General features: G+C 39.1%; 1 protein-coding gene across 2 annotated transcripts in view; it reads left to right on the top strand.

The window, feature by feature from the left end:
- SEC24D (SEC24 homolog D, COPII coat complex component) overlaps window positions 1-27,739 on the top strand; it is a 91,386-nt gene that overhangs the window by 33,889 nt on the left and 29,758 nt on the right. For both annotated transcript variants that reach the window (XM_050946263.1, XM_050946262.1), the window contains exons 9-10: window positions 24,204-24,342; window positions 27,063-27,178. In XM_050946263.1, coding sequence (XP_050802220.1) covers window positions 24,204-24,342; window positions 27,063-27,178 — 255 coding nt within the window. The remainder of the gene's footprint in view (window positions 1-24,203; window positions 24,343-27,062; window positions 27,179-27,739) is intronic.

Here is a 27,739-nt window from a genome sequence, read left to right as displayed (position 1 = left end):
TCAAGAACTTTATAAAATACGTACATCATCTGCACTGAGTCCATCATGATGAATGTATATTGTGTATACCAAGTCTCACCGATGTAAATAACGTTTTAAAGGCTGTGAGCAAGGGTTAGGCTCACTCAATTGCCTAATAGTCCACCTGGTGCAGCTTAAATAGTAAATATATCAATTGTTATTAATTAGCCTGTGTGGTTCTTTGAGAACCATTTACACTTCAGGATGAATTCAGAACTAGATATAAAATTCACCTGTTACAAGTTGCGTTCTTAATGACCATTCTTGACAAAGGAGTTTGTGGACTGTGTTCTGTCTATACCATTAGGAATAAAACTACTGGAAATATAGGAATAACCTTGTCTTGTGTCAATTTCTGCGTGAGTTGATGTGCCCGTACAGACTGTGATGATAGCATCTAGTGGTGTTTGCTCTTCCCTTCTGGAGTCTGGCCTCTAGGGTAGGGATTCTGATTTCATTATTTGAGTTATTACTTGCATTGTGGAGTAAGCCATGTTACTAGGCAATCCAGCTGAACCAGAGTTGTCTATAAAGTACTCCCTCAGCTATGCTTTCTTTGGCACCATTTCAGTTACTCCAAACTGTACCTAAGCATTGGGGAATAAATGAAAACATGGATAAATTCATCCTGTAAACAAATTAAAATCTGAGGTTGATAGAATTGTGTATGCTTACTTCAGGGCTGAATTTTGTCCCGGGGGTCATAAGTGTGGCGCCTCTAGTTGGCTGGAGAAAGATTCCCTGCTTTTGGGGCACATGTTGGTACCAACCAGAGAGTTGTACATTTCACTTCTTCAGTAGACCAGTTGGTACGCCCAGTGAGAGAAAGCAGCAGCTTCATATTGTATGCTGCCTGTGATGTATAGACAGACACAGGGGGCACGAGAGAGATTCCTCTGGATGTAGCATTTTGGTGGTATGGGCGGGTGGATGTGGAGATGATGTGGGGAGGAATTACAGACACTCCTCAGCCCTGAACTCAGAGCTGCTTTGTCCTTTACCCTCCAGGTACTTGTTAACCTGTCCAGCCACATACCTGTGGACCCTTCTCTTTCCAGAGTCCATATTTGCAGAGCTTGAGATGATCAACCCAGAGTTCTTTATAAACAGGCTCTAATCCTCACCTTGCTCATCTTTCTCCCTCATGGTCCCTGCTTTCTCCTCCAGATCTCCAGTCCCCATACTTCAGGTCTCTGCTTCCCTCATCACCATTGCCTCACCTTCTCCCCACTCCCATTCTTTCCCTGCTTCCTCCAGGTCCCCAGTCCCCAACCCCTCCCGCCGTGGTCCCTGCTTCTTTCTCCCTGTAAGGCTCTTCTGTGTCTGTTAGATCCCTGGATACACAGTCTCTTAATGCAGCAAATTAAACTGCTGCTCTGATAGATATATGCAGTAGCAAGGGGTATCAGAGAGATTTCTCTATCTGCAGCACCCAGCAGTCTGTAGCTTGATTTTCCTCTAAACTAAGCTTTTCGGATTTCCCTGAAATTGACTAGAACACTCCCTGAAATTTTGTAATTCATTGGCTGTGGTGTTCAAAAAGTATCATGTTCCATACAGACAAATGGAAATGCCCTCAGGTGTAGGGCTCACTTTACTTGGCCAATGGCATATAGACATGTAGGGGAGAAATCTTGGAAGCTGAATGTAGACTGTGAGGTAAAAGCGTTGGATCTGGGGTCTCAGTGATAGCTTTCTCCGAAATGCTTCCGGTCCCACATGCAGGTTCAGCTTAGCAGAAGGAACTGCAGGTCTCAGTGCATGATTGAGAAGAGGGATTTAAGTTTATTAGGCACTGGAGGGTATTTTGGGGAAGGAAAAGCATATACAGAGGTTTTTGGGATCCTCCTTAATCAAAACAGAAGCTGGCTGCTGGCATGTAGAATAGATACGGTATTGAGGGAGTATGTAAACTAAGAGCTGAGGGAACGCTGGCACGAGCTGAGCACTAAATTTGGACAGAGATATCTGTTAAAGGCATCTGTAATACAATGGTATCTGAGTATCCAGCAAAGAGTAGGATACAAATTACAACTGAACTAGTGCAGAGACAGGATAAGAACAGAGGTAAATTCTGTAAAATCATCAAGGTGTCAGATTAAGGAATTAAATAAAAACAGGCACCTAGTCAAGAATAAAAACTGCAAATGCCTGTATGCAAATGCAAGAAGTTTAAAAGCAAAAAATAAATACACTAGAATGCCTTGCAATAGACAAGGACCTTGATAGAACAGTCATTAGAGAATCTTAGTGGAATGACAAAAGCCAATGAGACACTATAATACCTGGTTATAAACTACATAGGAAAAACAGACCAGGTTGAAGAGGTAGGGGAGAAGAGCTTTATCTAAAGGATTCCACAGAACCTAGCAAGATAACAATTCTGAGTGGAGAAGAGTACACAGCTGCATCTATGTGGATACAAATCCCAACCTGTAAGAATCAGAGGGGTAGCCATGTTAGTCTGGATCTGTAAAAGCAGCATAGAGTCCTGTGGCACCTTATAGACTAAGAGATGTATTGGAGCATGAGCTTTCGTGGGTGAATACCCACCCATGAAAGCTCATGCTCCAATACATCTCTTAGTCTATAAGGTGCCGCAGGACTCTTTGCGACCTGTAAGAATATAAATATTAGTAGGGCAATACTACCAGCCTCCGGATTGATTAAATAAATAAATAAATAAATCCTAGAGGAAGCAAAATCTAACACACACAGGATAATGGGGACTTCAACTACCCACAAATAAACTGCTGAAGGGCTGGTCCACACTAGGGGGGGGAAATCGATCTTAGATATGCAACTTCAGCTACGTGAATAACGTAGCTGAAGTCGAATATCTAAGATCGGATTACTCACCCATCCAGACGGCACGGGATCGATGTTCGCGGCTCTCCGTGTCGATTCTGGAACTCCGTTGGGGTTGATGGCGTTCCGGAATCGATATAAGCGCGCTCGGGGATCGATATATCGCGTCTAGATTAGACGCGATATATCGATCCCCGAGCAATCGATTTTAACCTGCCGATACGGCGGGTAGTCTGGACGTACAGGAAGACACAGTTTAGGGAAATAATTTCTCAGCACTTCAGTGATAGTTTCATAAAGGTTAGTTGTGGAGCACACAAGAGGAGAGGCTATTCTTGACTAGTTTTAAGTAAAACGCAGGAGCTATTTCAAGTGACAGTAGCTGAGCCACTAATAGTGACCACACTATAGTTAGGCTCAACATCCAAGGGCAGGTAGGGCACCAAAAAGTGACACGGAGACATTAAACTTTAGAAAGAGATTTCAGTAAAAGGCCTTAAATTTGAAGTATTTTAAAGGTGGCGTGGATCCGACTTAAACAAATCCCAGTAACAACCTCAGAGGGTACATGTATTGCCACAGAAGAAGGGAATCAGGAAGACAAAGACTACGTCTGTATGGCTAAATGACAGGATTTGAGAGACTATTTGAGCCAAACAGAACTCCTTCAAAATTTGGAATTCTGACCCTAGTGAATCCAATAAATAGGAGTATAAATTATAGCAGGTAATAAGTAATGGGGAAAATGGATTCCCAAGAACAAGTAGCGAACAGTGTAAAACGAATAAGAAATTCTTTAAATACTTCAGAAGCAGGAGGCCTGCTAAAGAATTGGTGGATCTGCTGGATCATCAGGGTTTTAAGGGAGTAATTAAGGAAAATGAGGACATTGCTGAGATTCTAAATGGTTGCTTTGCCTCACTCTTCACTGACAAGGATTAGGAAAATACTTACAGTTCTTTATCTTCAATATCTTGATTTGGATGATCTATAAAAAGTATTTGTTTGTGATAGTTTTTTGAGAATACGCTATCATTGTTTGACAGGACTTATTTTTAGTGGCACTGCTTTAGCAACAGACTGTAAAAATAAACGTAACTCTCTGAGTTATCATCATAGAGCAGGCCCTACACAAGTTTGTTTTGGAGATGTGTGAATGTTTCCAAAGCCTGGATAAACCATATGATCTTTGTTTAACATTTAATGCTGCTTTCTATTAATATTATTTTAGAGGAGTATTTTACATTTTTAAAAGCAAACATTCAACAATTAAAAAAAATAAATATAAAGTTTTCAGTGTTTATAAATATAGGTGATTTAGTTTGTGTTTAGGGTTATTCTCTAATAACTAATGTGTCTTGTCCTGTTTTACAATACTACCTGATTTTAATTTGACTTCATTTACAGAAATATTTGCTGGTTAAAAACAAAATTTTTTAAAAAATAATTAATTTTCTTCCTTTCAAAACAGTAAATCCTCTGGTATTTGACAAGGTTAGCATGACATAACCATACAGAACTATAGTACATGAAACAGATATTTGAACTTTAACCAGTAATACAGGAGCTGCATTGTCCAAGGAAAACCCTGAAATCAGAAATGGAGTTATCTCCCATCAGTGAAGAAACAGTCATGCTGGAAGCTGGTCAGTTTTTTCAGTTAGAGAAATTTGGCCTCAGTCTAGTTGGGTTGGAAGGAAAAGCCATGTTTGTGGAGAAAGAAAGGATTAATAAACCAACTTTGACACACACAATCCCCAGTAGCTTTCATTAGGAAGGTCCAGTGCTTCAGTGCTGTTAGGTATCCAGTAAGGTGAGTGGTAGTAACAAGGTGTAAGGAAGGTAAGTGGTAGACATATGTTGTAAACATCATCGCTTTGTCAAGAGCAAACTTGTAATTGCTGTAGCTGATTTTAAACAGCAAAGTAAATATACAGTGCCTTTTTCTCTTCCTATTTTCTAAATCTTTGCAAAGAATATGGAAAGCAACCCAGCTCCAGAGTTACTGTTGTTCAGCCTCAGCAGCAGCATTTTTAATTCCATGTGAGTAGTGTCATACCAGTTGCCTTTGGTGGAGTTAGCTGGCTTGTCACAGGTCACTGCTAGGTGTGTCAATACTGCATCCATTTATTCACTGCTCATTGCCATCTTTCAGCCTGGAGACTTAGGAGAATCTTCCCCAAATCACACCTCTTTTGGTGCAGTCTCCCTGGCTTGTCTTAAAATAAGTAGTAGACTTAATAGAAGGGCTCTGCTGTCCACCGGGAGTGGAAGGAACAGAGTTGTTCTGAGGGTCAAATATTCTGTTCTCTTCCCAGCTTATGACGTCTGAACAACTCTGCCAAAAGGGACTGGCTCTCTTATGGGTAATGTTCCTCCAAGCAGATATGATGCAGACGGAGAATTACAGTTGAAGGATTTATTAACGCTATATAGAAGGCCAAAATCATAAAGCATAAGATGGATGGAATAGACAGAATTCACATGACTAAGTTGTCCGTGCTACTAGAAAGCATTGTCATAGCAGAAGATGATAAGCTTAAGAAATCTTTCTGAAGGACTGGAAGGAAAGTTGCCTATCTAGCTGTCTGTCAGTTTATTTTAAAATATAATATCCTTTTTCATATTGGTTTAGATGACAGTTGACTTAACTCCAGCATGTGCTTTGGGCATTACATCATTAAGAGGCCTCTCCTCACGCTCACTGAGAGTCTAATGCTAAAGCTTATGTGTTCTCAATTGTTAGGAGAATCTGACCTTTTCCTATATGCAGGAAATTAATTTGTCTGCTGTAGAGTTTAGCTCTGGGTTATTCAAGATCTCTTCACGTCACTTGAATTGAAATGAAGGTATTGATCATGCAGAAACTTCCCTCTCCCCAGTCTCTTGACTAAAGATTCCTTCTTTCATGCTCAGATTCTAGAACAAAGGCAACAGCAATGGAACCAGGGACCGTGTAACCTATGGGGCCATGTCTATTCATCTCCATTTTCCCTTGCCATAATCAGGATCTGAGACTCTTGTTAAATTGTGAACATTTCCAATGTTCCATTCTCCTCTTCAGGTTAATGGCTGACCCTTCAAGCCTTCATAAAGGTGCTGTTAGTGGAGGGGGGGTAACTTCTCTAAGCAAAAGCAAAGTCTAGGTCCTCCCTGACCTCAGGGATTGGCATATCAAGATCCTTATCACAGAGCTTCTCTTTAGTGCTGAAGAAGATAAGGGTGATCCAATGGATATAGTGAACTTGGATATTCAAAAATCCTATGACAAGGTCCCTCACCAAAGGCTTTTAAAGAAACTAAGTGGTCATGGGATAAGAGGGAAGGTCCTCTCATAGACCAGTAACTGGTTTAAATGATAGGAAACAAAGAGTAAGAGTAAATCATCAGTTTTCATAATGGAGAGAGGTAAACAGCAGGGTATTCCAAGGATTTGTTCTGTTCAAGTTACTCATTAATCATCTGGAAAAGTGGCAAAATTTGCAGATGATATGAAATTTTTAAGATAGTTAAGTCTAAAACTGACTCTGCAGAGTTACAGAGTGATCTCACAAAACTGGCCAACTGTGAAACAAAATGGCAGATGAAATTCAGTGTTGACAAGGAGCAAAGTAATGCACATTGGAGGAAAAAAATTCAGACTGCATGGGTATAGTGATGGGTTCTAAATTAACCAGTACCACTCAAGAAAGATCTTGGAGCCATTATGGATGGTTCTCTGAAACCTTCAGCTCACTTTCAGTGCAGCAGCAGTCAAAAAATCAAACAGAATGTTAGGAACTTTTAGAAAAAGAATAGGAAAAAAGATGGAAAATATAATGCCACTATCTAATCCATCGTACGCCAATGCTTTGAATATTGGGTGCAGTTCTGGTTGCCCTATCTCAAAAAGAATGTAGTGGAACTGGAAAAGAGAACAGCAACAACAATGATCAAGCATATGGAACAGCATCCACATAGGAGAGACAAAAAATCTTAGGGCTGTTTAGCTTCGAAAAAAGATGATTAAGTGGGGGTAGGAGAGAGGTCTATAAAATCATGAATGGTGTGGAACAAGTGAGCAGAGCCATGTAATTTACCCTCTCCCACTATCCAAAAACCAGGGGACAAAATTAGTAGGAAGCAGATTTAATACAAACAAAAGGAAGCGCTTTTTCACACAATGCACAATCAACCTATGGAACTCATAGCCATGGGATGTTGTAATGGCCAAAAGCATAACCAGGTTTTTTTAAAAAAGGATAAATTCATAGTGAATAGGTCCATCTACTGCTAATGGCTACTAGTCAAGATGGCAACCTTAAACTTCTGGCTGCCAGAAGCCGGGAGGGGAAGACACAGGTAGATCTTTCCAAAATTGTCTTGTTCTATATTTTCCTCCTGAAGCTTTGGTACCGGCCACTATTGGAAACAGGGTACTGGGCTAGATGGACCATTGGTCTTACCCAGTATGGCAGTTCTGATAAGAGTTGCTTTATACACCTTATCTTCCCGGCATACCTTGCTGCTGAGCAGAAACCTTGAACAGAGTAGTGCTGGTCTCAAGGGTTTCCTTTACGTGGCATACCCTTTCCCAAGTCTGTTTGGAAGTTGCTGTAGAAGCAGTGAGACCTGTGGCCCTCATTCACTAGAGTCTGGGTTTCCTAATCGATCAGGAGAAACACTTTCTGGACCATAATGTCTATTGGGCCACGAAAGTGCCCTCTATCAGCTACAAACTTTCAGAGTCAAAGTGAGCAAAGGATGTGGCCCTTAAAGTTGTTGAACCATGGATGAAGATAGAGTCTAAAGCATAAAAAGGAAAGCTTTTGTCTGCAAACTGGATCTTTCTAGAGTTTTATCTGTTGTTGCGATGACTGATGACAAATATTTTATTTTAACAGTCAGAATGAGAGTATGAAAAATACGTTAAATTTACTCATTTACTGATTTGGGGACTGATGAGGGTGCAGAGGAAAACTCCCCTTTGAAGAAATTGATATCTTTAAGAGTATTTTGGAGCAACACTTGCTGCTTTTTGTTGTTAAAGTATAAAACCGGTATTAGTATCCCTCCTAAGCCATATCAGGTTTTTTTCCTGACAAATTAAAGGCCCTATCTATCAATCTGAATGTTTTTCCTATCATGACAAATCTAAGCAACTTTAACTGTGCAAAAGAAAGAATAGGGAAATGTGAGAGTAGCAACATGTTGGTTTGTTTATATAATTTAGGTTACCAAGAATAAAATTATTCAAAGTTGGTTTTAGAGGAGATCTGTAACTTAAAATAGCTATTGGAATAGCCTCTGTGTCCCTGTCCATGTAAATTTCTCTATGCAGACATCACCATCCGGAAAAGGGATAAGATTCTCCTCCTCTTCACTTGCCAAAGTTGATCATAGCAACAGCAATAAATTAAACAATGTAACGTTGTGCAAACTGACATTAAGCCTTAAGGGGGATGACTCAGTTTCTAAGGTAACATTATACACTATGAGCAGAGTGTTTGACACAGTTTTTACTAGAATCAAGATGGAAAGTTTACAGCGTTTGCTTTTAAAACTAAAATGATATTGACCTATTTTGTGTACATTTCTTTTTATTTATTGCTGCACACTTCTTGCACCATAAGTTTGATTATAATAGCCCTCTAGGATGAGTTTCCATAAAAGGGATTGACTTCTTTTGAAGCTGATGCATAAGCAACTAACCTGGATTTTATAGTCTGGTGTTTTCATTTTATTGGATTTTTCCTTTAGGTCACACACACTTCTGAAGGGTTTAATATGTCATTTGTTACACTAGGAAAAGGTGTCTTTCATTATTATACTTGACTGTCCTATACACATAACATCAGACTGCATTTAGGGCTAGATCTTGGCTGGCACTACCTCAGCCCTGCAGGGAAGTAAGCCCCTAGTCCTTTAAAGGTTTTAGCTGCATCTTGGCTCCAGTTGCAGTGAGAAAGCAGGCCCTGTGGCTGCTATTCTCCTTGGAGAAGGACTGGGAATGGTTGGCCAGCAAAGCCAATAGGACATGGTAAGTAATCCACACAGGTAGAGGGTGGTGCAAATTACTCGCCTGGCCCTAGAGTAAAGGGGTGTCAGGGCAGATTGTGACTGTGTAACAATTCCTTCACAGAGATGGTGGTTTAGGTGCACACTGCCCCTTACCTCACTTGAGCTCTTAGTAAAGTGTAGCAGAAAGGAAAGCAGGTAAAACATTTCAAATGTCTGTAAAGCATGTGGCATGATGGGGCCTTGATCCTGTTGGGGCCTCTGAGTATCACTTTTGAACAAATACTAATAAGAGAATTTAGTTATAGATCACTAATCTTACTGTATATGGGGCTTTTTAAACTGACAACCAGTTTTGATATCAAAACCACAAAGATTAAGCTGCTGCTTTCCATGGGAAGGACTCTTGAATTAATGTCTCTTTAATGACATTAGTTCAAATGTTTTGATACTGGAAACCAATACATTCTTCTGTATTTTTGTAATCATTTTATTCTTGCCAAATACTTAAATGGCAGATGTAAATGATCACCACTGACCATGTTACTGTACCTGGTCTTATGCAGGTGGAGCCTACTTTCACTTCATTCCCAGTTCCACTACCCCCAATAGTTTCTTCCACTAGGAATGAGAACTCAGTAACATTGGCCTTCAAGTCACATTTTCAAATCATCCACCTCTGTTTAAAACACTGCCATGAAACCTGTCTCTAGTCTTTTAAGTACAATTCACTATAAATAAATATTCTACTACTATTATAAAACATTGTCTGGCATGGGAAAATGTACAGTCAGTCAATAAAATATAAAAGCAGCAAAGAGTCCTGTGGCACCTTATAGACTAACAGACGTTTTGGAGCATGAGCTTTCGTGGGTGAATATCCACTTTGTCAGATGCAAGTAGTGGAAATTTCCAGGGGCAGGTATATATATGCAAGCAAGGAGCAGGATAGAGATAACGAGGCTAGTTCAATCAGGGAGGATGAGGCCCTCTTCTAGCAGCTGAGGTGTGAAAACCAAGGGAGGAGAAACTGGTTTTGTAGTTGGCAAGCCATTCACTGTCTTTGTTTAATCCTGAGCTGATGGTGTCAAATTTGCAGATGAACTGAAGCTCAGCAGTTTCTCTTTGAAGTCTGGTCCTGAAGTTTTTTTGCTGCAGGATGGCCACCTTAAGATCTGCTATTGTGTGGCCAGGGAGGTTGAAGTGTTCTCCTACAGGTTTTTGTATATTGCCAATAAAATATAATTTCCCTAACCAAAATCTCAATACCAGTCCCTCATAATGAGAAGATCAAATCCAAAAGAGAAACAATTCAGTGTTTGCAACAGGAAACATGGAGTGAAAAAATCTTTTGTTTATCAGTCCACTAATGCCATAATTTTTAAATCAGGGATGACTGCTGTCTCAAGTTCTGGATAGCCACAGAAGAAAGAAAAACATACACCTGACATCTATAGCATGCCCTTAGCCTAACAGGCTACTGCCTCATGAGATCCAGGTTCATTTCTCATTCCTTTTGAAAAGGCATTAATGACTGTTATGTACAGTTCTCTCCTTATGTGGCATCCTGTCTTGGTGAAGAGGTACTCTTAAACTCACAAAGCTACACTTAGATTTATTTGCAAGCATAAATTTGTGTTCCTCCAACCTAAAAGAGCACATTTCACAAGCACCATGTGGAATGTTGCTTGATTGGCTATCTTAGGGTTTTTCCACAACCCATTAGAAATGGTAACAGCTGTATTTGTGTTTAATGGTCTTTGACCTTCATAATAGAATTAATATGTTGGTGTATCCATTATGTTTGCACATGTATTGGGTTGAACCAGTATTTCACATTGTGTGTGTTCCCTTTTTCCAAGATTACCAAGTACATGATAACTCTGTCTGAGGGAAACTGACACAGATACTTGCATAGAGCAGACAAAAGAGACTTCAGCTTTGTTGTGAGGAGCCAGCAGTGTTATCACTTGGAGCTCAAACTCTGAACTGTTCGTTCTTCTTAGAAGCTCTTAGGGTTCACATGTAATGCTGGAAGGCATAACGAGTGGGGTCCTGCAGGGATCGGTTCTGGGTCGGGTTCTGTTCAATATCTTCATCAAAGATTTAGATAATGGCATAGAGAGTACACTTATAAAGTTTGCGGACAGTACCAAGCTAGGAGGGGTTGCAAGTGCTTTGGAGGATAGGATTAAAATTCAAAGTTATCTGGACAAATTGGAGAAATGGTCTAAAGTTAATGGGATGAAATTCAATAAGAACAAATGTGAAGTACTCGACTTAGGAAGGAACAGTCAGTTGCACACACACAAAATGGGAAATGACGGCCTAGGAAAGAGTACTGTGGAAAGGGATCTGGAGGTCATAGTGGATCACAAGCTAAATATGAGTCAATAGTGTAACGCTGTTGCAAAAAAAGCTAACATCATTCTGGGATGTATTAACAGGAGTATTGTAAGTAAGACACGAGAAGTAATTCTTCCACTCTCCTCCGTGCTGATTAGGCCTCAACTAGAGTATTGTGTCCAGTTCTGAGTGCCACATTTCAGGAAGGATATGGACAAATTGGAGAAAGTCCAGAGAAGAGCAACAAAAATGGTTAAAGGTCTAGAAAACTTGACCTATGAGGGAAGATTGAAAAAACTGGGTTTGTTTAGTCTGGAAAAGAGAGGACTGAGAAGGGATATAATAACAATTTTCAAGTACATAAAAGGTTGTTTACAAGGAGGAGGGAGAAAAAATGTTGTTCTTAACCTCTGAGGTTAGGACAAGAAGCAATGGGCTTAAATTGCAGCAAGGGAGGTTTAGGTTGGACATTAGGAAAAACTTCCTAACTGTCAGGGTAGTTAAGCACTGGAATAAATTGCCCAGGGAAGTTGTGGAATCTCCATCATTGGGGATTTTTAAGAGCCGGTTGGACAAACACCTGTCAGGGATGGTCTCTAGACAATACTTAATCTTGCCTTGAGTGCAGGGGACTGGACTAGATGACCTCTTGAGGTCCTTTCCAGTGATTCTATGATTTTATGTAATGGTCTGCATAAAATAAAATAAATACCATTTTGAAGAGAGAAGTACCTCCTCTCACTACATGGCATTAAAGAAAATATTTGTCAATTTTTATGCTGTTCATGAATGGCCGTCTCTGTGTGGAACAAATTAAAATTTCCTCTCACTCTAACTCACATTTCTGTTTTATTGTGAAATTCCTGTAGCCATTAGAGCCAGACTACATCCCTGTTACTTGCTCCTTATCACTTCTGTAGACAGGCTTCCTAGAATCTGCCTCTTTGTCTTATTATTATTTACTGTTCTATATTGTGGTAGCTCCTAGAAGCCCCAGGCATGAACCAGGACCCCTTAGTGCTATGCTCTGTACAAACACAGAAGAAAAAGGCAGTCCATACTTGAGTTTTGATTGTTTAAAAGTGCTGACGTTTTGAAGGTCTTGTCCCCCATAGTTTCTTGATTATCATCTCACATTCCAATTTCACGCTCCTACTTTTATCATCAGTTAATTCTGACTGCTGACCTTCACTTGAGATGCAGCATGTTACTGCATCCAAATAACAGTCAGCACTTCAAAGCTGAAAAGTAGCTGGAGAGCCCTTTCTTATTAACGCTTAATGTACCCTGTTTGAAATCAATAGTCAGAAGAATATGTAGTGCTCTTCCTCAGTGTCAATACTGAGCATTTTAGATTTGCTCTGTCAAGCTGGTACAATATTATTGTATTAAATAAATGAGCTGATCTAAATAGGAAAATTGTTTCTCTTCTACTGGAAAAGGTGGCTCAGTAATTATACAAATAGCATATTAATATTTATAACAGTATACAATTTATATGGAGAAGTTACTTTACAATACTCCTTTATACATTTTGAGATTTGATCTTGCATTTCCTGGTTACTCAGTGTATTATGTATCTGCACTATACTCTGTCCAGTTTAAGGCCATGTTTGCAGCTACATCAGGAAAGTGGGAGTTATGTCTAGGTAAAGAACTTACAGGCCTGGATCAGGCCCCAGATTGCCTCAAATTAAATCAGAACACTAATAGCGCTTAACATATAACAAACAATAATAATAGGCCAAATCAGTTCTGGCTTCGGAAGGAATTTTGTCTGGGAAAAAAGCTGCAACATATAACACAAAGGGAAATACTTGTCTTGACACTTTAATGTGAACCATTAAAGCCAACTCCAAACCCAAAGATTATTTGTGAACTGGTTAATCTTTCCCAAAAATAAATTACAATTAACATGTCAAAAACTGTTGTGAGATACATACTCTACTTCAAAAACATGTATTTAATTGAAGCAACAGAACACAGAATTATGTGTTTTAAAATTCTGACTAATTATATTGAAATAAAGTTTCACTTCTGCTTAACTTAAGAACATCATGATGGTCATACTAGGTCAGACTAATGATCCATCTAGCCAGTATCTTGTCTCTGACAGTGGCCAATGCCAGTTGCTTCAGAGTGAATGAATAGAACAGGGCAATTTTGAGTTACCTGTCCCTGGTCATCCAGTCCCGCCTTCTGGCAGTCAGAGGTTTAGGGACACCAAGAGCATGGGGTTGTGTCACTGCCCATCTTAGCGAATAGCCATCGATGGAGCTGACCTTCATTAACTTATCTAATTCTTTTCTAAACCCAGTTATACATTTGGCCTTCACAACATCTCGTGGCAGTGAGTTCTACGGGTTAACTGTGCATTGTGTAAAGTAATTCTCTTGTCTGTTTTAAAACTTCTTATTATACTAATTACCTATGGAATTTGATTTGAAAACCTACATTTTTTGTTTTCTATAGTAAACTTTGTACACAAGCATGTCCTTTATTTTGAAACTTTATAAACATAGTATCAGGGCATATCCATTTATACATCAATCTTAGAATGTTCTGTCTGCTGTCTGTAGTTCTATTGAACATGGAATATCATTTAAACTGAAGTGACAATAATACTTGACCTCAAAAGAGCTGCACAGTAGTATGACTGGGTCCCCAAAAAACACTCCTGCAGCTAGCTTCCCTCTGCTCAGTAAGGAGGTACCTGTTCTGAGATGTTCTCATACTTTGGAAACAGTTATCTGACTGTCTGTGTGCCAATGTCCTGGAAAAACAGATTCCCCAAAAGCAGGTGATTTCAGAAAGGCATGTCACCCTATATGTTTGTCCACTGAGCAATTTCACTGATGAAAAGGCAGCTTGTAATATATAGCATGAATTGAAACATTGATAACACTGGTCTACAATTTTTGAGAAGTCGTCTGCTTCAGAGATAAAATGTGATATTTATTATGTATTTTGATGTGCTGAATTCAAATATGACAATTAAAACAACTGATTGGCTACTGTTTCTAAGATATTTAAGTTTTTACATTTTATGTCTATGTATATTGTGTAAATAGTAGAGTTTTAATCATAAATTGTAAACCTAGGTCTTTTCATGTGTTTATGGTTGCTTTACATGATAATATTTCACCTGTCCTGTTTATGTAACACTTTTTAAAAATCAGCAAAAGGTTTATATAAATAAACTTGATTATGAAACAAAAGGCAAAAAACTATTATGTACATAGTTTAGTCCTATTCAGTGTCTACTCGGCGCTTCTTGGCTTGTCTCTTGTATTCATTAAATGGAGCATCTCTTGTCACTATCCAGCAATAGTCTGCAAGCATTGATGGGCTCCATTTGCCCTGATAGCCTGCCAGGAGATTCCACTGCTGTAGTCTGGAGCCCAACAGCTCTGCCTTACTCTTGGGTAGTTCCAAATCCCTGACAAGGTCATTCAGTTCACCTTGTGTTATGAGGTGTGGTTCAGAGGTGGAGGATGGGAGAAAATGTGGGTCCTGTGACATTGATGGTTCAGGACCAGAAGTTTCATCCTTCTCCTCTTCCTTGTCTGACTCAAGTGAAAATGATTCTGGTGCATCAGGAACCGGCAGTCCTTCTCCGTGGGGTACTGGGCGTATAGCTGATGGAATGTTTGGATAATGCACAGTCCACTTTTTCTTCTTTGACACACCTTTCCCAACTGGAGGCACCATGCAGAAGTAACAATTGCTGGTATGAACTGTTGGCTCTCTCCAAATCATTGGCACTGGAAAAGGCATAGATTTCCTTTTCCTGTTCAACCATTGGCGAAGATGTGTTGCACAAGTGTTGCAGCATATATGTGGGGCCCACCTCTTGTCCTGATCTCCAGTTTTGCAGCCAAAATAAAGGTGATAGGCTTTCTTAACCATAGTGGTTATACTGCGCTTTTGTGATGCAAAAGTCACTTCACCACAAACATAGCAGAAGTTATCTGCACTGTTCACACAAGTATGAGGCATCTCTGCTCACTTTGGCTAAACAGAAATGTGTCCGTTTGCAAATCAAACACTGACAAATAAGAGAGCACGACACTGTATGATTTCTAGAGCTGATATAGGGCAATTTGTTGAGCAGAGTGATGTAAGCTTCGTTATGATTGCATCATCCATGATTTCTAGGAATAACATGATGCAATTCATATCATGTATGATGCAATACCAGCTTCAGATTGCATCATTCATTGTTTTGCCTAAAAAGCAAGTACTGTCCAAACCCAGTCATAGATTTATTCATAGATCCAGTCAAAGATGTATTTTAGTCATTTCTGGTTTAAATTGAGATCCCTTCCCTTTATAACTCACTTATCCTATGCCATTCCCAAGTCAAGGGTCGTATATACTGACCCAATAGCATATCTTGAAAACTAGAGCCAATCAACAATTTTAAGCATCATTTTCGTTCTCAGTGACCCAGAATTAGTTAAGTTAGACTACATTTATTTCGGAAGCATTTTGGCTGTAGAGCAGTGTAATGGATCTAGTAGTGTTTGAGTAATTTGTGATTGCCACACTTGCAGGCAGGATTACGTGGCAATTCTTGTTCACGTGTATTGCCAAAGATTTTGTGTTCCTGTCAAATACAGTCAGGCTTTCAACGTGAGGGCCAAGCAACTGCACATGCTTGGAAACTCACACCTAGTAATCTATGTGCATGAATGTTAGGTGCACCCAAATGTATGTATGGAATTGAACTAATTTTGAAAGTTTGGCTCCTAATGCTAATTTTTCACTATAGTTATTGAGGTTATTGTGTATGGTTATTATGTATGATTGAGGTTATGATAAAGGAACAGCTAGGAAGCCTTCCCAGAACCTGATGGGCAGAACAAGGCTGATGGCAGAGACCTATATATTTATGTAAGTTGAACTCTTATTCACATTTGGCTGAAGTATGGATATAGAACTCTGCCCTGCAGACAGATCTGTGCACACAAATCTGCCAAGGAAAACAGGGTAGCATGCTCTGTATGTTTTGCTGATTGGATGGTGCAAAGTGACAGTTTGCTTCAATGTTCAGAATCTGCCTCCTTTTCTCTTTTCCTCTCTACATGTCTCATTTTCTTCGTGGAGTCCCCGCTGCACTGAGGGGCAGTGAAGGTGCCAGTGCTGCTCTTCTAATGGATCAGTCTAAGGCCCTGATCCTCCGTGATTTCAGTGTCTGCCTGCATGGACACAAGGAGTCCTGGACAGTGGATCAGGGCCTAATTTAGTAGTGAACGGCCTAACCATAGTGAGAGCAGTAATTCAACATGCTTCTTGTCTGGAGTGAAGCTTTCTTTTTGTTAGAATGTGAGAGAGAATCAGATTTTGGAGTTATGCCACCAGTATCTCTAGGGCCGGTTTAATATTTCATTGAGCCCTAAGAGATGGCCTGAACAGGAATATTTTCAAAATAAAACTCACTCACTTTATGACTAGTGGTGGATTAAGTTAAGATTTAATGGCTCAGCTGATCTGGGTCTTGCACTCCAAAGAGGCCCTTACGTTCCTGGGAATAGTATGCCTCACTGTTGCTATCCCTTATGGCTATCCCCCTTCACTTTAACATAAACAGGACCACAAGTTTCTGCGTGTTGCTATCAGCAGCCTCTCCCTCTCGTCAATCCAAGCCAAATGTAGGCTATGGAGCACTAGCTTTGCTCATTGTTATTGATATTTATTTATATTATGGAGATGTCCAAAGGCCCAGAATCAACAGATAGGGGTTCCATTGTGTTCAGAACATCTATGCTACAGTCTCCATCCCACAGAGAGCTGTAGCTGACTAATAAACACACAGGTTTAATACAAAGAATAGTTATATAAAATTACTTTTATTTTTATTATGGTAGCACCAACTGAGGTCGGGCCCTGTTGTGCAAATAAAAAATAAGAGGGACAGCAGAACCTCAGAGCTACAAACTGACCGGCCAGTTACACACCTCTTTTAGAATTAGAAGTACTCAATCAGGCAGCAGTGTAGACCAAAAAAAGAAAATATAGTACGATACTGTGTTAAATGTAAACTACTGAAATAAATAAAGAGAAAGTTTAAAAAATATTTGACAAAGGGAGGAAACTGTTTCTGCACTTTGATTTAAATTAAGATAATTAAAAGCAGCATTTTTCTTCTGCATAGTAAAGCCTCAAAGCTGTATTAAGTCAATGTTCAACTGTAAACTTTTGTAAGAACAACCATAACATTTTGTTCTGAGTTAGAACAACTTCCATTCCCGAGGTGTTCGTAACTCTAAGGTTCTACTGTTCAATATAAACAGACCAGACAGAACAAGGGTTGGGAGGGAAGGGATATAATTCACAAGCAGAGTGAACAGAGTGATGGGTTGGAAACATCAGAGCAGTTCCATGATTATTTTTTGTTTTGTTTTTTGGTATTTCTTTAAATAATTGGGGTTTTGTTAGGAGAGGGTTAGCTAAGGAGACAGACAAAAGGGAAGGAGAAGAGTCACTGGAGGAAGAGGGGCACAAGAGAGGGGATAGGTAGAATAAGGCTGAAGCAAAGAGACTTTGAGGAAGAAGGCAGGAGGGAGTTGGAGCAAACAGACTGTTGTCAGAAGGGAAAAAATGGCCAGTATAAAATTATAAAAAGCCATTGGGCACTGATGGCATGTTTAAAAACAAAGGATCGGATGCTTAATCTTCATTAATTTTAGCCACTTCGGTCAAGCTAGAAAACCTCCAAAGCTTTATGAAAGAACTGAAATGCTTTGGAAAATTTGTTGATCTTGTGTTCTGTTTTTAGAATCTGGATGATCAAAAATACGTAATTTTTTCCCTGAGATTATGATTCAAATTCTGCTGTCAGTGTAAACCCATAGTAATTCCTATGACTCCAGCTATTCCGAAATTAGTCTTGTTACCAGGTTAACAATCTGTTCTATGGATTGAACTTTATTCAGTAATAAATTTTGCTTGTTTCCTTTAACTTTGTTCTGCTTTTAGAGAATAAAAATGTAAATATTGGGAGGAATGGAGGGCAGAGGGAACACAAGCAAATCCTGCAATTCGAACAATGCTAGTTAACTTTCATACCTGCTGTCTATATACTTTGTCCAAGCAACTCAACCTACTCTCTCTGTACCTCTTAAAGTAAAGCGATAGATGGAGACAATGTAATAAACGGGCAGAGAGAGATGAAATTGAGCCAGAAGTGGTTCTCAGTTCTCGGGGCCAGAGATGCAGTTCTAATGGTAGCGAATTAGAGAGCTGCACATATTTATTTTTTTAATAGTCAGTCACTGTCAACCTTAACTATCGCAGAGCTGCCGCTTAATGTTTGGAAAATGATGCCCATGATTAAAATGGAAGAGGCTGGTCTGTTGAGTTTCTTGATTTCCGCCAGTACTAAATATGGAGGCTGTTTATACACAAACTCAAGAGCCAGTGGCCACTTTACCCATGAGAGGGGAGGAAATCTCTGAGGATTCTCTTTGCTGGGCTTTTCCCCTTACTGTTCTATTGAGGAAGATGGTGTATGATGGGGCTAGCAGCCACAATCTGATTAAGAAAACTGCGGGCTGTTTGAATTAACAAAAAATAGATGTGACTCTCCACCAATTTACACCAGTGTAAACTGGAAGTAACTCCATGGATTTCAATGAAGTTACAGTAGTGTAAAATTTATAGAGGGGAGAATTAGGCCCTATGTATGTAATGAGTGGTACTCTTTTATTACACTACAAATACTGCTGCACTATGCCAAATCAATGATAAATAATGTTGGCCTGGTATTTCTAAATCCTGTTGTAATTCTGGACATTATCCCTCCCCACTGGATTTTGATGACAGTTCTGCAGTTGATTTCATGTGGACATGAGCAGGTTCTCTTATGATTTTCTGGTGCACAGTGACACCTATAGAAAGTAAGTTATAGCACACAGAAATATGGTTTTAATGTTCATTCAACATTACTTTTTCGCTTCAGGTAGTTACAGTTCTTTTGGGGTGTGCTTTAGTGGTTTTTTTCCTTCCGTGGATATTTGTAATTGCATTTAATATAAAGCCTTGCAAAATTCCCATGAACATATTCCAACCCAGATACAAAAACTATTATCACACTCTGATAAAGAGGACGATAACAATTCTTTTAAAATGTATAGTTTTTTACTCCTCTATCCAAAGAAAATTGCCCATCCAGGGTGGGTGGGTAAACAGAAACTTGCAAGGCTACAATGTCCGGTAGGTATCTATCTGTAGCTATTAGCTGAGGCTTTCTTAAAAACCATTACTCTTCTCTCTGAAATAGTTCTTTGATAGTTTTGATTTAACAGTACTGATTATGCTGGCCTTGGCCTTCAGATTACTTTAACTATTATCAGATGTCTTTCATTAGTAACATAGTAGTTTAAAATAAAATGGAGATACATAGAATGTATTGTAATGAGATGCAAACTTCAGTAACTTTAAGGAATGCTATAAATATGTGCATCCATACCGCTTTCAGGGAGATTTGCAGTCATTATGTTACGTGAGAACTTTATAATAATTTATAATACTATGGGTGTCTTGCATAATAGTGGTAGAATCAGGTCGAGGGGATGTTAAGAGAAGTAAGTATTCTTAGGCTGTATCCTACAAAGACTTAGACATATATTTAACTTTATGTATTGTGCATAGTCCCATTGACTTTAGGGGGACTACTTGGTGTGTAAAGTTAAATATGTGTCTTTGCAGGACTGGAGCTTTGGGCTGCTGGGCCTTCTAACTTATATTAATATAACAGCCTCCTTTGGTGACTACTTTTTTTTTAAGTGGCTTTAGGAGGAATGAAGTAAAAATGATACTCCAAATGTGAGAACAGAAGAAAGATCGTGTTTGGGTTTTTTTGTTTATGAAATCTGTCTCCAAGAAAGTAATTTATTAAATATGGAGAAGGCAGTGGACACATGTGCAGGCTCTGAACTTAAAAAGAAAGTGCATTCTTCTGGCATTAATTTTAGTGAAGACTCTTATTCATGCTTTGTGCTTAAAGATCTAGTTTTCTTTGGGGCATTTTTAAAAAAATGCAGCTGTGACAGTTTTCCATTTTCTTAACATGTTTGTTTTTTCTATGTAGTGTTGTGAAGTAATCGCCGAGTACTAAATGTATTAAAACTGAGATTAGAAAAATTACTGGATTAATGTGCATAAATACAAATCCAATGTCTGATTTTTATCAGGGCCTGTCTACACAATCAGTTTGGTAATATTAACCGCGTATTCAATATATCTGAGGTTGTAAAGTGTAATTGATGCAACCTGACATGCCGTGGTAGAATAGTACAACAGAATGGCAACTGGAACATTGCAAAATAATTAACAATCACAAAAGTTTTTAAATTTTATTTTTAAAGCACATGCATGTGGTGCCCTTTGGGCACCCATGTCTGAAAATTTTCCTTGAAATTTTTTGCAAAACTGTTGCTAGCTGACATTATTGGTAAAGTTGTATTTGACTCTACTTTTGAGTGGGGAAGAAAATAAACTAATGATACTTCATTAAAGCAGAAGTACATATTTATGACACGTGCAGTAAAAGTTTGATAATATATGTAAAATCTTTGCCAAAATGTTTAAAACTGTTAGGAGAAATAAATGAGTGTCTCCATAAAAACATAAACAAACAATAAAAGATGTTGTAAACAGTGAGTACTAACAGGAAAAATAAGGGTTGCTATTTACCAGTATCATCTTCATGTCTGTTGAACTGCAATAAAAGACACAAGTACACGATAATGGTGTTTTGGAACATGCATGTTCTTTGTGAAGAAGCAGCATAACTTAGATGCAAAGCTCCAGTGGATTTACTAGCAGAAAACTTAAAGGTTTTAACATTCTTTGCCTCGTGGAGAGTTACCTCATACTATCCTCTGGATTTACTTTTTTATTGTTTAGGTTCACTAAATTGGGGCTGAGGGTTAGAAAAAAATGTAAAATGAAGTTTGTGCGTAATAAACCATCACTGATAATTGAAGAGAACATGGTTTCATTTATTTACAGGCTTCCAATATGCCTTTGCAAAACCTTGAAATATAATTGCAGGAATCCTTCAATTACTGGACGACTGTTACTGAGGGAGAAATCTGGAAAGTGTCTCCCATTAATTCTGATTTTGACAGAGGCAGTAATCAAGTCTGCTCAATGTAATGAAACTGACCAGAGTCTGAGATATTGCATTTGCTTGCTGCTTGCATTTCCCTTCACTGAATATTAACATTGTTTCTAAATCTTGCACTCTAGCAAGTGACCCTGACACTGCAAGTTTTGACACGCTTTGTACAAAAGAGCAAGGTATTCCATCAACAGAGACAGGTCTAGGAGAAAATATCCTTGTTTTCTTGGGCATGCATATCCCAGAAAGCCATATATGTTAGATGCGAAGCAAACTGATTCCAGAAGAGCAGAATGTCTTTGCAGCTCCCTGGGAGTTGTGGAACAGCTTTGGGTGGGGAAGGAGAGCCTGGAGCACTCAAGTAAATAAACTTCCCCCATTCTCATAATTATCTATACTGTACCTGTACTCCTCTACCCATGTGTAACCTGCAGCACTTCCTGCAACCTCAGGGTTGTATTAATTCCCATCATGGGCCTGTTGTCTCCCAAGATCCAATCAGCCAAAGCATTTTAATTTAACTATAATGACTTTAAATCAGAAGGACAAGTAACATGGAAATGACGTACCAGCAAAATAATCAAGTTAGCACAGTCCTTGTTTAAAAGCTACGTTCTGTCCCACTGGAAGAGGAAGATTGTGTTGTCAGAGAAAGCAGAGTTATCTCACCCCTAAGGGGTTCCTCCAACTCAGGATTGAAGCACATTGGCAGAGAAGGGTGAGGAAGCTTGCACTGATGCAGCTCCTGCTATACCTGCTCTGTGGGCAAATGGAGGACATGTATATCATCAGAGCTGGCAATTCAGTAAACTTCACAAATACTAGATTAACTAGATGTTGGATCCTTGTACTTGGAGTTTTTTTATCAGGGGGTAGCCGTTTTAGTCTGTATTCACAAACACAACAGGGAGTCTGGTGGCACTTTAAAGACTAACAGATTTATTTAGGCATAAGCTTTCATGGGTAAAATACTACAGTGTCTTTTAAGCGTATTATTAAAGATAGTAGTTTGGACAAACAAATTTGAGAATGAAATCCATCCTGCCAACTGAAACACACACAAGAAACATTACATATGGAGAACATAAGAACACAAGAATGGTCCATCAAGCTCAGTATCCTGGCTTTCAGCTGGACCAAAGCCAGATGCTTCAGAGGGAATGAACAGAACAGGGCAGTTACCTAGTGATCTGTTGTCCCCTGTCGTCCAGTCACAGCATCTGGCAGTCAGAGGCTTAGGAACATCCAGAACATGGGGTTGAATCCCTGACCATCTTGGCTAATAGCTACTGATGGACCTATCCTCCATGAACTTATCTAATTCTTTTTTGAACTCAGTTATACTGTTGGCCTTCACAATACCCTTGCAACAAGTTCCAAAGGTTGACAGTGCGCTGTATGAAGTACTTCCTTAGGTTTGTTTTAAACCTCCTGCCTTGGTGTCACCAGATGAATGTACTAGTTCTTGTCTTATGTGAAGGGGGTAAATAATGCTTCCTTTATTCACTTTCTCCACCCCCCCTCATGATTTTATAGACCTCTATCATATTCTCCACTCCCCCTAGTTCTCTTTCCCAGGCTGAACAGTCCCAGCCTTTTTACTGTCTGCATATGGAAACTGTTTCATACCCCTAATAATTTTTGTTGCCCTTTTCTGAACCTTTTCCAAGTCTAATAGACCTCTACCTCAATATAACGCAACCCAGTCTAACACGAATTCGAATATAATGCTGTAAAGCAGCACTCCGGAGGGAGGGAGGGCTGTGCACTCTGTCAGATCAAAGCAAGTTCGATATAACACGGTTTCACCTATAATGCAGTAAGAATTTTCGGCTCCTGAGGACAGCGTTATGCTGAGGTAGAGGTGTGTATCTTTTTTGAGAGGGAGAGACCAGAACTGTTCATAGTTCAGAAGGTATGGGTGGATTTATATAGTGACATATTATCAGTCGTCCTATCTATCCTTTTCCTAATGGTTTCTAACACTCTGTTAGCTTTTTTGATTGTACACACTGAGGAAAGAGAACTAGCCACAATGACTACAAGATCTTTCCTGACTGGTAACAACTAATTTAGACCCCATTATTTTGTATGTGTAGCTGAGATTGTTTTCCAGTGTGCATTACTTTGCATTTATCAACATTGAATTTCATCTGCCATTTTGTTGTTGCTGAACTATTGTAAATTAAGGGTATGATTCAGGAGAAGTACTTAAGCACATGTGTAACTTCAATCCTGTGTTCAAGTCCCATTGAAGTTCAAAAGGACGTCAGTATGTGCGTAAGAGAGATGCTTGAATAGAGATGCTTTTCTTATTCAGAGTCTGTATGAATCTTATTTTTGTAAAGTCTCATTTGTGCATGTAATTGTGGCTGCGGAGAATAACTGTCGTAGTGCATGCAAATGTTGATATAGGCATCTTAGAGCCAAATTTCACCTTCCTTATTCTACTGAATAATCCCTTATTATGCAATTAGTCACATTGATTATGCTTAGTAAAACACTATTTGTTGTGAGTAAGGATAGCAATATTGGACCCTTAATGGGGATAACTGCTGTGCAGGCCGGTTCTCTCCCCTTTTAACTGTATGTGGAAGGGTTCACGTGGCTCTAATGAGAAAACAAATACTTACTACAACTATTGTCATGGAATATTTCAAGAAGAAGAAAACTAGCCTCTTCTGTAGCTTACCCTGAATGCCCAGCCCTCTGAGGAGTGCATGAGACCCTGCTCTTAGCAAAATTAAATGTTTTGGAATTTGGGTGAATCGTGGACAGAAATCAGCTGATCGGGAAGCAATAATTAACAAGAGAGTTCAGATGCATCAGTATCTTTCCAGGCTGTTTTTAGGTTTAGTATTTTAGTGATGCTTTTTATGGCTCTGTTTTCCATTCTATGTAGACACCTCTTTATGTTGTCAACCATGGGGAGACTGGGCCAATTCGATGCAACAGATGCAAAGCCTATATGTGTCCCTTCATGCAGTTCATTGAAGGGGGAAGAAAGTATCAGTGTGGATTTTGCAACTGCATAAATGATGGTAAGTGACATTTATCTACTATGTATATATATTATTCATTCATTAATGTGAACAGGAAACTGCATCTGTAGTATTATTTTCTTGATTTACTTACTTGGAGTGAAATCCTGGCCCCATCAAAGTGAATGGGAGTTTTTACCATGCATCTGTATAGGGCAGTCAGTATTTCATCTATGGAGTCTTTTTGGCATGTTACTCGCTATGAGCCAAATTCTCTATTCCTAGTCAGCTTGAATAAGTATTTAATTTTTTAAAACATTTATCGGTCAGTTTCTCAGCTTTTGCAAATCAGCTTGGTTCTGTTGAAACCAGGGAAGCTGCTCTGATTTTCACAGAGGATTGAGGCCTTGTGTCTCATATCAATAGAAAAGATTTCAGGAAATATAATTGAACAATTTTGAAGAAATAGCAGTAATTGAATATACTACTTTACAAAAAATAAAGTTCAGTAGAGTTCTTCTGATGACACTTTCACTCTTCTGTTTCCTTTTATGGAGGTAAAAATGTGGAATTGGATTTCTTCATTATCATTTTAAACTGAGAATAAGAGCTCTTAAACTGGTTCTGGGGAGACAGAGCACTGCAACAATTAAAACACACACTCTTTAATGGTGTGGCCTTGAAATGGGTAGAAATACTAGACCCAGTTATTCTTTCTGTTATGGCCCCTTTTGCTACACTCCACAAAGGCACCAGAAACTTAGTAAAACTAGCAGTTAGGGAATTCATCCAGTTTAGGATGAATCTCAAAAAGGGTTAGCCAGAGTAATGGGGGGCATTTCCAGTGAAAAGTGCTTCTGCTCCTTAGTGGTTCTCCCCTGCTGCAGAGCAGCTGGGCACAAATTTGGCCCCTGCGGCTGCTCTAAACAGCTCTCAGACAGTCCCAGAACAAGGGCAGCATAATTATGGTGTAAAGCCACTTTTGCTTTCAGCACCACTCTGTTATTTTCTATATATTCCTTCACCATGCAACCAAAACAGAGAATTAGGCCATACGTTCGATGTGCAGTACAACCACAACTGGAAGATGATTTTTTGACAACATCCTGTCGTACGATGGGCCTTCAACTAGTTGTTCTGCATATGAAAATTATTAGTGAGATCTACCCAACAAGATTCTATAAGAATTATTTTTTAAATAGTTTACTAAGAAAATATGCAGAAACTCTTTGGTTAAATCCACTTTTAAAAACAAATATACTGTAACAAAATACAGCCGCGCAAAACAGTGAAATCCAGTCTGTAGCTTCATCAAAAGTTTTTTATTTTTTAAATGCTTTGTCAACACAGGATATGTTTTTGCTCTATTCTAAACTGCTAGCTAGAATTTTAGATGAAAATAAATTTATTTAAAAATGCTTAAGTGCCTGGCAAAGAACAAATACTTAGAACAACTTAAGAATAGTCATGTCTCTGATCATGCATTTAATGGTTAAATCACTTATTAATCTTACTGTGACAAGGCTTGGTTTTCACAGAAGATACCATGCCATATTTGTTCAAGTGTGCTGCATGTGACTCATAAGTAAGCGTTCTTTTGCTTTTGGCTGGATCCCAAGTCTTTGCCAGAACTAGTCTTTCTAGACGTTTGTATCAAGTTGGATTTCCTCAGCAGGATCACAGTGGTATAGTGCTTTCCCTAATACAGTAATCTTTTCAGCTCTGAAACATGAACCTTGAAAGATTCATGCCAACTCTTTTTTGGCTTGAAGCTCTGCCTTTTGGGCAAAGTATAGCAGATAGCAAGTTGTATTGTTTGTTCAATTTAAATTCTCATAAACACATACTGTTTGCATTATAAACAGTGTAAATATTGTCAAGTATTCATTAGAATATCAGTTTAAAGCATACGATGTACTTCTACAGTGCCTTTCAACCAAGAGTCTTAAAGCACTCTACAATTTTTAATTGAGCCTCAAAACTCCCCGGCGAGGTAGGTAAGCATTATCCCCATTTTACAGAGGGGGAAACTGAGATGTAAAAAGCTTAAGTGAAGGTATCCGAGAAGTAATTGGCAAAGGTTGATGCCTTCTCTTGCTCTGAAAATTAGACAAGAAATGTTTTTGCCATCCTACAGTTTAGATGTGACTATGTAATTTTCTTAGGACTCATTTCCTAAGGTTGTCAAGAATCCTGCAGTGAAATCTGTCTTTCGCTTTTAGTTGTGAAGTCCTGCACCTCTCCTCTGATTGTGGAATGCTCCCAATGCAGTGGAACAGAACAAAAGGCCAGGATTTGTAAACCCTGTTAGAGCTACTTTCTCTGAGGCAGAACTTGTGGGTGGAGTAGGGCTGGCTGGTGGAAAGGTGGCGCTGCTGACTCTGACTCTGCAGATCCATTGGCAGTTATCACTGGGACTACGACTGCTTCAGGTTTGCAGTAGCAAGCCTGGAGTAGTCCTGCTGTCCCTGCATCCTTGGAGAGGCAGATTCTTCTCTCCAGCCTGTACCATCCCCAACTACTCAAGCTTGTGCAGGTGAGTATGGAAGATTCAAGTGTTCATGAGGGAAAACATCCAGGCCTTCAAATACAGTAGTAGCACACGTGACAATAAGCACAAAATAACTTTTTTCTTTTTAAAACTGTGCTGTTTCTGCATAAAATTAGTTGCCCTGCTAAGCATTTGCACTGCTTCCTCAAGTCATGAAATGGGAGGTTGCACTGGTTCCGTTGTGTTTATTAAAAGAAGAAAATTTAGTTTTACTGTTTTGTTTCTTTAGTCCCTCCATTCTTCTTTCAACATCTGGACCACACTGGCAGAAGAACAGACCACTACGAGAGGCCAGAGTTATCTCTAGGATCATATGAATATGTTGCTACATTGGATTATTGCAGAGTAAGTATTTCCAGCACAGAAAACTGTTTAAAATTTATGTCAAAACAAACTGAATTCTTTTAAATACCTAAAGCAGAATAAAGGCTTTTTCTAGTTCACACCAGAAGTCTATGAACATTTTCAAAATTGTAGCTGGAAACATAGAATGATATACCAAAATTACCTCCCCTCCTCTCCCACCCCCATTAACATTGTTGCTCATGGTTCCTGTTATAACAATTGTTGAATTATATGACTGTCAAATAAGAATTACAAGGCGTTGCAGCAAAGTTTGTGGATCTTCTAAGTTTCACCTGGGGCCTTGATTTGGTCCTAACTATATGGCATTGTTCTAGAGGCTACAGTTGAGATTTTCAAAGTAGTGTCATGTGTTAGTTACATGTCTTCTGTTAATTTTAAAGGCAGATGTGTGACTAAATCTCATTCTCTGCTTTGAAAATCTCAGCCTAAGAATTTGGCCTACCAGTTTTCCCAGAAATGAAAAGTTGTTTGTTTGACCACTGTTAGCTGTAGAAGTGTGGTTTGGTCTTCATATTATGAACTCACTGAGGGCCTGATCCA

Source organism: Gopherus flavomarginatus, chromosome 3 (genome assembly GCF_025201925.1).
Source record: "Gopherus flavomarginatus isolate rGopFla2 chromosome 3, rGopFla2.mat.asm, whole genome shotgun sequence".
In the NCBI taxonomy this organism is placed as follows: Eukaryota; Metazoa; Chordata; order Testudines; family Testudinidae; genus Gopherus; species Gopherus flavomarginatus.
Note: the sequence above shows the minus strand (reverse complement) of the source record. Positions and strands in the feature narration are given on the sequence as shown.